Source organism: Oratosquilla oratoria, chromosome 4 (assembly GCF_046742065.1).
Source record: "Oratosquilla oratoria isolate Oo_2021 chromosome 4, ASM4674206v1, whole genome shotgun sequence".
NCBI classification, from domain to species: domain Eukaryota; kingdom Metazoa; phylum Arthropoda; class Malacostraca; order Stomatopoda; family Squillidae; genus Oratosquilla; species Oratosquilla oratoria.
In genome coordinates this window covers 42,345,323-42,354,787 of record NC_134780.1, presented here as the reverse complement: position 1 = coordinate 42,354,787, position 9,465 = coordinate 42,345,323, and the positions used below count along the sequence as shown (strand labels likewise).

Here is a 9,465-nt window from a genome sequence, read left to right as displayed (position 1 = left end):
GCATATATTGAACTATCTTTTTGAGAAAGATCAAATAGACATTGATATTGGTCGTCCATTATAAATCATCATCATGAGTTCTCAAGTCCATGAAGGATTATCAGATTTGTGATATGAATGTGCAGACTAGTAATTCATTTCGTTATTTCAAGTAATCGTAAACATTAAACATGTTAAAAATGATATAATCACTAGATAAAAGTTAATCTGGATTAAAATAATTAATTATAGGTGAATTTAAATATATTTCATGAAGAATCAGATGTCGCGCTTCTGCGTATGAATATGCTGGCAGTTCTTTTTTGTAGCATTTGTAAAAATAGAAACTCTATCTTATTACTCTTGTTTCATTTGGTGAAATGATGTATCAATTAGGGATTAAAAATAAGTATATGAAGAAAGGATATGTAATATAATGTGCACATTAATGGTTATATCTCCTGATATGAAATCACTACATCTTGTCGCGGAGTGAAGCTATCCCATCGAATTCGTCAAACCCAAACACGACTAGCGACGCCATTCCGAAAGCAAGTGTTTGTTAGCAAAGGAAGAGTGCCGGCTTAGAGAAGATGTCGTATAACGGTCGTGGCAGCGGTGCTAATGAATGTCGAATTTACGTCGGCAACCTTCCTCCAGATATCCGCACCAAGGATATTGAAGATTTGTTTTACAAATACGGCAAGATTGTCTTTATTGACTTGAAGAACAGACGAGGCCCACCCTTTGCATTTGTCGAGTTCGAAGATCCACGGTAAGACATATGATGATGGCCTTGAAACGATATTATAGTACAGTATAGTGATGGGCCATTGTTCTATTATTATTCTTTTTATTTTATAAATATTTCTGGTCGTCCAGCACATGTGATGCTTATGATATCGCGAAAGTTTAAGCGTGTTTTGTCAAGTTAGGCGATTGCCCATGATTGGTGAGGTGGAAGGTGTGCTCCATGGCTTCCCTTGAAAGTAGGCTTAGATTTTAATTTTACCAAACTTGAAGTGGGCGAATGCTTTCAAATTTGTTTTTGTGTATGTATTTCGGTGGTTGAATGTGGGAATATTTATGCATGTATTCAGAGCTGGAGTAACTGAAAAGTAAATATGAAATGGAAGAATTAAAAATTAATTTCAAAGTTGTAGCTTAATCCATGCATACGTGTTGGGTAAAAAGATTTCATATTTACTTCATAAAATGTAACAATGGCTTCATTTTTAAATTGTGATTATCTTGTATCATGAAATTATGCATGTGATGTTCACTTTTTATATTTATTATGAAATTAATATGCATGTATGTGCATTAGTGAAAAGGTTATATTTTATTTACTTGAAAGTAAACTGCTTCACTTTTAAATGGTGATGATTAAAATATTGTAATGTGATGAGTTTATTAATGTGAGGATATTCTCTTAAATTTTATTTTGAAATTAATATGCTGGTGAAATCTGAACCCAAAATTTCAAGTAATAGTAAAATGTACTTTTCAAAAACTTAATGTGGTGCAGGGTCAAGTTGGCCCACCACAGTTAGGTTAGATTGGGCAAATTTACTTACTTGGGATGTCTAGAAGACATCTTCACAGCCACTGTTACCATTCCTGGTGTCCAATTCCTTTATGGCCACCTTGTCTAGTATGGTGTTTGACAGGCATTCGGCGGTTAAGCCTGGTACAGGTGGTTCATCAGGTACTGCTGAAAGGAACTTGTCCAGTCCAGCCTTGAGTCTGTCTACTATACAGTTGGTGATGTATCTTATATTCCTCGGGAGGACATTCACCTCCGATGACAAGATGTCTTGTCATTTGGTCAAATAAAACAAAAAATCATAATAAAACAACAAAATGTTTGATGATCAAACAGCACCAGAAAAATATGACGTCGTCAGTCCTCCTCGAGGAGGAGGACTGATGACGTCATATTTTTCTGGTGCTGTTTGATCATCAAACATTTTGTTTTATTATGATTTTTTGTTTTATTTGACCAAATGACAAGACATCTTGTCATCGGAGTTGAATGGGTTAAAGATCTTTGGACCCTCATGGCTTAGGCCATTCACTAGCAGGGTTTTGATCCTTTCAGAAGCTCTGGTTGGTAAGGTTTTTATTTTCCTCACAGATCTTTCAGTTCTGTACGGCTGCAGGGAATGGGGTGCTGGAGGTTCCTTTCCCTCAATTACCTTCCACACACAGATGGCACGATACCGGTCTCTTCTTCGTTATCACAATAAAATAACATGTTAAACAAAAAGATAGCATCTCAAGCAGCCGATGGGCTGAACTGGTTAGCAAGGTTTCATACAGAGTGGTCCCACTAAATACTGACAAGGAGCGTATAAATTAACTTTTTGCTTGTTTTTATATGGAAATTTATTTGTTGCATCATATTTGAGACTACATGTCACTCGCTAACATGTTCTGTTGAAAAGTAATCGCTGACAAGTGGCTGTATTAATTATAGACAACTCCAACAATATTTATTGTTTTTAGTTAATATTGGCATAAATTATTTGTGCCATTGAATAAATGAAAGTGAAAAGGGGTGTGGAAGGAGTGAATATAAGGGGGCATCCTAGGATGAGATGGATTGGTGGGGGTAAAAGGGCCATTGTGAAAGAGGGGAATGTCTGTTGAGGAAGGACCAGAGAAGATAGGAATGAGTGGTGAATGGTTGTGTATGGATGATGCTGTGATGCATGGGAGGGGGTGAGGGAGTATGTGTGAATGATATATTGACAACCCAAAGGAGGGTCACCAGTTCAATGAATCAGCCTTGCTGTGTCTTGCTACATTGTTTCTGACCCAGGACTGTGGGCGAGATGCAGGGATGACCCATCATCCAGGAGGAGCCAAGATAGCAGGGATGGAGGGGGGTATGAATGGGAATGGAGTATATGGGGATGGAATGGGTGAATGATTTTATGCCTTTGTTTATGGCTACCTCCCTTGTAAGGGGAAAAACCATTTGTATATTAAAATTTTAAGCATTTGGCTGCATCAAATTTTCACCACAAAGACAATTGTTGTTAACTTATTTACTTCATGTCTGGCTTCAGTATGACCCATACAGAGAGCAGGTGTCGATGAGTAATTCAAAATATACACAGATGAAACACATGCATATGTCATTTCATCCCCACATACTCCACTCCCCTCCTTCCCTCTTTTCTTGGCTACTGGATGACAGGTCATCCTTACATCTCACCTACTGTCCTGGATCAGAAGCAGTGCCGCAAGACACAGCAAGGCCACTTCACTTAATGGTATTAAAAAAAAAATCCGTCCCCTCATAGAAAAAGAAGACATGCTCCCTCACCCTCTTCTATGCATCACATCATCCATACACAACCATTCTCTGCTCACCCCTGTCTTCTCCCTTCAATGCCCCTTTTACTCACCAATCCATATCATCCTTGGTTGCCCCCTTGCATTCACTCCCTGTACCTCTGCTTTCCACACCTCTTTTACTAATCTTTCTTCTCATTCTTTGCATGTATCCAAACCATCCACATACTTTCGTCAACCCTCGCCCAACTCCCTGGTGAAACGCACCCTAATATATTTAACTAGTTTGCTAATCAGTGAAATGTCAACATTTTTGCTGCCGCCACCATCTGCATCAGTCATTATCACTACCATCACATCATAACCACCACCAATACATCATAATCACCATGACCATCATTATCGTAGTGATTTGCTGGGAGGGGGTTGGTTGGTCCAGGTTTGGGTGTACACTGGTAGACCTCTGCTGTGACCATGCACTTCAACACTGCAGGTTGTAGTTGTTTGTAGTACTGGCATGTCTTGTCTGGTAGGGCCACCATTCTGGCAGATGAGCAACCCAGTATGGAAGTGGCATATTTAGTCATTTAGAGTGGACATCCAGTTACCAACTCCCTATGTATTGTGCTGTTTTTGTATTGCATAGTAGGTATAGCTATGTTCTAACCTAACTACTTGAATATGTTTGCTTGCATTGATCTAACTTGAGCCAGGTTTCTCCATTTTCATGGTCAGCGTACATACATGTACCAAAAGGTTTTTCCCCCATACAAGGGAGGTAGCAAAAAAAAAATAAAGGCATAAAACCACTCCCTCCTATTTCATCCCCATATACTCCACTCTCATCCAACCCCTCGTCCCCTCCCTCTTATCTTGGCTCCTGGATGACAGTTCATCCCTGAATTTCGCCCACTGGCCTGGGTCAGAAGCAATATAGTTAGATGCGACACATCTACAGTAAGGCCTCTTCATTAATTTGGCAACCCCCGTCCCCTCATGCAGAAAAGAAGACTGTGAGTCCCTTTAGGCTGCATCAATTTTTCTCGCACATACTCCCTCACCCCTATCTGTATTTTCCTGCCCTTCCTCAACAGACATTCCTCACTTTCCCAATGCACCTTTTACCCCATCCATCCATCTCACCCTAGGTTGCCCCCTCATGTTCATTCCTTCCATCTCTGCCTTCCACATCTCTTACTAGTCTTTCTTAACTGTCAGCCATATGTCCGTGTTGATTCATCTGGTTGTCAGTGACATGACAGATTTCTGATGGCCTGTCATTAAACAGTGTGAGGTAACCAAGCCATGCCTGTAAGTCTGGCCTAAGGTCTTTTGATACAAATGTTTGCTAGGACTGTTGGGGGAGGTAATCGTTACTGTTAGGAATAGGAGTGCAGCATTTGAATCTTCAAGTGAATGCAAAGCCAGCACTTTTCCAATTACACCATCCACTATATGGATGAAGAAGTGATGAAAATATCATTGATAACCTGATATGCCCAGGATTGGAATATGCAGTATGGTCCCCACACAGTGAAAAGCATAAGCAAGATTGAGAGAATGCAAATGGCATCAACCAAAATGTTCCCCAACCTGGCAGATAAACCATATTAGAAAAGACTAAATACACTGGGTCTGCCAATTTATCATTTAAAATATGCTAAGAACAGTGGATTCAGGGGTGTGGTGCCTGGCCTCTTCTGCACTTTTGCTGTCATGGTGATGGTTGATGACCTGAACAAGCATATGGAAATGTTTCTTGCTTCTCGTGGGAGGGGCATCTCTATGGAACTTTTTTAGTGATTTGTATTGGGGAATCTGGTATTAATGTGTTGTTATACGGGTATAGCGTAGGAGCTTCCATGTGCTGTTGCAGTTGTTTGCTGTGTACATGTTGATTTTCATGTGGGAGTTGCAAGGTGAAACTAAATGAGATGCAGAGGTGGAAAGGGGCATGGCATATAGGGCTGGTAAAAGAATTTGGGGACAATTTGTGCTCATAGAATGAATGGTAAAACTAGCAAAATTGTGTATAGAATTAGAATGAACTTGAGGGGACGGCCTAGGATGAGATGAATGGAGTGGAGGGATGTGGAGCAGGAAAATACAAGAAATAGGTGGGTACAAGTACCTGTCAGCTGCACTGTGTGTATACATTTCTCTCATCTCTACAAATTTGGGGCATTTTTAACCCTGTTATACATGGAAGGTACTCCTGTTGGCACATATCTGCTAGACAGGCATGATAAGGCCACATTGCTCCAATCAAGGCAATTTATTATAGTACCTGACAAACCGCATGCATGCATTCCCCAGACACTAAGGTGTGTAAGGGAAACTCCCTACTTCCAGTTGAGCTTGAGGGAAAGTTTGTTCTAGAATTATTGGAACTAAAAAAAATAATACATGTATTTCACAAGCCTAAATTTTTTGCCCTTCAAGGTATAATTTAATCATTTAAAGCACATAGAATCGAGGAATGCAAAATCATAGGTAAGGGAGTAATTTCACTGTAAGTTTAGTAAAAGGGAGTCACAGGTAAGTATATATTCTCAGATGTCTAAAAATGTTGCTGAAATTAGTGTAGAATTATCATTTAATTATACAGTGAAGGAGCTATGCTTGTGGGATTCTGTTTTTCTCTCCAATTTCTCATACCTAGCTTCAAGTTAGTGTATGGTTCTGACTTGGGCTATATCTCCTTGTCCTGTTTTCATAATTGGATTGGAATTAGTTTGGTTCCACATAGTATTACAGGTATATGAAAAATGTGTTTCTTCACGTCAAGTAATTACCTCTTCATTCTAATCTATTTAATGACCTTTTTCCTGATTATATTTTGGCACATATTGGCTTATCTGCCAGGCTGGAAGCCAGTTTGGTTGCAGGCAGTTTGCTCCATAAATCAAGCCAGGAGATGACCCCCACTCTCCCTCTCTCTCACACACACACACACACACACACACACACACACACACACACACACACACACACACACACACACACACACACACACACACACACACACACACACACACACTCACTCACTCACTCTTACTTCATTGTGCATCTTTTGACACTCCATAGCTACTGTGACCTCACTTTCTGCCTTCTAGATTGACACTTCCCTCAAAATCCACAATGTTCACAGAAGTAGGCTATCTGAGGATTGTTTGCTGTCAATTTGAAATTAGTCGAGGTCATGTGTTTTTTGCTAGCCAACAGTATAGTATGCTTTGTTGTATCACCCGGATGAGATCTGCTCATTACAAATTGTGGAGATTTGATTGTGTGGGGGACAATGATGGGTTCAGAGGCCATTAGTACATCCTGTACAGGTAGTGTATACCCAAGATTCAATTATAACCATCCATAAACTAAACTAGTAGTCTGTACAATACCTGCATCACAACAGGAAATTGGTGTTACAAAAACTAAGTACTAGTTTCCCATGGGGACAGCTACTCCATTAATTTTGAAAGTATAAAAAATTTACTTGTTTATTTCCTTGTCCAAACATAGTTACTCCACTTGCAGCAATCTTTTGATATCTCCCTTCCCTGCATGGGATGTTCCTCTTTCATGCAATGCCTCTTACACCCTGTTCTTGGTGCTCCCCCAAACTCCCTCTAACAATATATTTAGTTGTAGACACCATGGGAAAAAAAAGTATCAAGTAATGGGTTAAATCATGAAACAAAAATTTATAGCTTGCTGATTGACTTGTTTTTGCAGAGATGCGGATGATGCAGTGCAGTCACGTGATGGTTATGACTATGATGGCTACAGACTGCGTGTCGAGTTTCCACGTAATAGTGGGCCAGGTGGGGGTCGGGGTGGGTCAAGAGGCCGTGGTAGAGGACCTCCAGCTCGCAGATCACAGTACAGAGTTGTCGTTTCAGGTAAGTGTATGGACTGATGCTAAGCCTTTCATTGAGGAGGTTCAAAGATACTTAACTTATACCCATGGACATCAATATTAAGTCTAATGTTTGTATGTCTGTATATAAAACAGGGCTACCCCCAACTGGAAGCTGGCAGGATCTGAAGGATCATATGCGTGAAGCTGGTGATGTTTGTTATGCTGATGTATATAAAGATGGCACAGGGGTAGTGGAGTTCCTGCGATATGAAGACATGAAATACGCAGTGAAGAAGCTTGACGACTCCAAGTTTCGGTCGCACGAAGTAAGTTCCCAGGTATATTTCTTGCATCTTTTGGGAATCGGCTTGGAAATTGGGTGAAATAAGTGCTAAATCCAGCTTGTGGCACATTTTAAATGAGTTCAATCTGTTGGTTTTTTTATCTCTATTTGTAGGGAGAGACTTCATACATCCGGGTAAAGGAAGATTATGGTGGATCAAGCCCAGCATCAGGTAGGGGCGGGGGGAGGTCCAGGTCACGTTCCCGCTCTCCCCGAGGCTACAGAGGTTCCCCTACCTACTCACCTGTTCGACGGTCATATTCTCGATCAGCATCCCGTTCGCGCTCTCGTTCCCGTGACAGATACTAATGTATCAGTCCTGAGACATTGGGCTTGGCAACAGAGGGCATTGTGGATCCTTGGCCCTCAAGGGATATTCATTGGATGGAGGTGGAAGAGGAAACGACCTCAGAACCATTTGAGGAGTCTTAGCACTTACTTCTATTCTCTTGCTGACCTGCTCTGCCCGCCACCACCTCTGCAGCTTTGCCAGGAGAGAGGAATGGTTGCAGGCAGGTCTTGATTGTTGCCAGTCCTATGTCGTACAACTTGCTCTTTGAATTGCCTATGACTTGGAGTTCACAGATTGTATGGATATTAGGTTTCAAACACAGTTGTAACAAATGTTGCGAGAGTGGATAGACTTGTGACAGTGCCTAGAGCAGTGCTATTGTATTGTGTTGTGTTTATTTCTTGGAATGTACTAGTTGCAAGTGGAAAAAGTACTGGCAACTTGTAGGGAATGTGCTCATATGCACCAGTGCATTTGTTACTACTGTCTTTGTTCCCTTTCTCTCCTGACCTAAATGGAAACTTGTTCATTGATAATGAGTACTGTCTTTTCTTTCATGTAGAGTAGCAGTGGGTAAGATAACCCCTTTTGGTTGACAATGCACAGCGGTCTTTGAAGGTGTAAATGGCAAAGAGCAAGTTTGTAGATTAAGTTTTGTCTTCTTCCTACACTGCAAAACATTGAGCAGAATTTTCTAATCTTTCATCTTTGACTTGATTTACATTCCAATGCTTTGTCTTGGTACCAACAGTGTCCATCAATGATATAATATTTTCCTAGTGCTTTATGTGTACTGTCACATTGGATATGTTTTAAAAGTAGCATGAAATAAATTCTTGTTTGTAATCCCAGGTCATTTGTATTGTTCCCAGGGTATCCTTATCAGCACAGAGATGGGAACTAATTCTGTGTTTTTCTTTTCACACAGTCGTGTAGCTAGTAGGCTGCGGCATGTGGGCTTCCAGCCACCAAATTTGGGGTTTTGGAAAGCTTAGGATAGGAGGAATCCAGGCTGCAGCAGGATTTACTCCCATGCCAGCAGTTGACGCTAGGATGATCACATTGAGGAGCAAATGTCTCACCTGCAAGGGAACAGCAGGCCGCAGCTTGTGGATCATGGATCACCATTCGTTCAAAAAAGTCAAATGGATCCTACAGGATTGCAAGGAGTCAGAGAGAGGATGAGAAAAGGAGCACATTACTGGATCAAGGGATCAGGATGTCAAGAGCAAATTAAGATGAGGAGGAGGATTAAGGATCAATGTCGTGAGTCTGTGTTCATTGTTGCATCATCTCGTGCTAGTGGCCTTTGCTCTCCTTTCTCAGCTTGATTGCCCGTTTAGGCAAGTCTGCCTTATTGGGGCTCATATTCATTCAGTCAGGGGCAGCGTCTTGAGTATCTTGTTTTATTTATTTATTTTTTATGAATTTTTATTTTACTTTTTTTTATAGAGGGGGAAAAGAAGTAGACCTCATTCACTGTCATGTATGACTTTGAGCAGAAAGAAACAAGCAGCAGAAAGACAAGTGTCCTATAGAATAGCACTCAGGAGGGAAGGGTAGTCGGGACCTCAACTTCCTCAATAACTTTACTTTCTCTTTTGCAGCAGATGTGGGCGAGGATACTGAATCCAGGAATTTGTTAATAAAATTTTCATTTCATTGCACATTTTCTTTAACCCAAAA

At 40.7% G+C, this 9,465-nt stretch overlaps 1 protein-coding gene across 3 annotated transcripts; it reads left to right on the top strand.

The window, feature by feature from the left end:
- Nucleotides 1-493: 493 nt before the first annotated feature.
- On the top strand, nucleotides 494-9,441 carry SF2 (splicing factor 2). Of its 3 annotated transcripts, XR_012966308.1 has the most exons (5): nucleotides 494-754; nucleotides 7,018-7,184; nucleotides 7,298-7,482; nucleotides 7,602-7,999; nucleotides 8,708-9,441. XR_012966308.1 is itself a non-coding variant. In XM_076184088.1 (4 exons), exons 1-4 carry the CDS (start codon nucleotides 573-575, stop codon nucleotides 7,794-7,796), a joined length of 717 nt encoding a protein of 238 aa, XP_076040203.1. In that variant the 5' UTR covers nucleotides 494-572; the 3' UTR covers nucleotides 7,797-9,441. The 3 variants fall into 3 exon arrangements, 2 of the variants coding, with proteins under 2 accessions (XP_076040203.1, XP_076040202.1); XM_076184088.1 differs by having other exon boundaries at nucleotides 7,298-7,470; nucleotides 7,602-9,441; XM_076184087.1 differs by having other exon boundaries at nucleotides 7,602-9,441.
- Nucleotides 9,442-9,465: the final 24 nt, after the last annotated feature.

What these genes read in the sequence shown, in the direction of transcription:
- SF2 (XM_076184087.1), top strand. Translation starts at nt 573, where the DNA reads ATGTCGTATAACGGTCGTGGCAGCGGTGCTAATGAATGTCGAATTTAC. An exon ending in GTACAGAGTTGTCGTTTCAG is followed by an intron (nt 7,185 to 7,297) that starts GTAAGTGTATGG and finishes TATATAAAACAG; the next exon opens with GGCTACCCCCAACTGGAAGC. An exon ending in CGCACGAAGTAAGTTCCCAG is followed by an intron (nt 7,483 to 7,601) that starts GTATATTTCTTG and finishes CTCTATTTGTAG; the next exon opens with GGAGAGACTTCATACATCCG.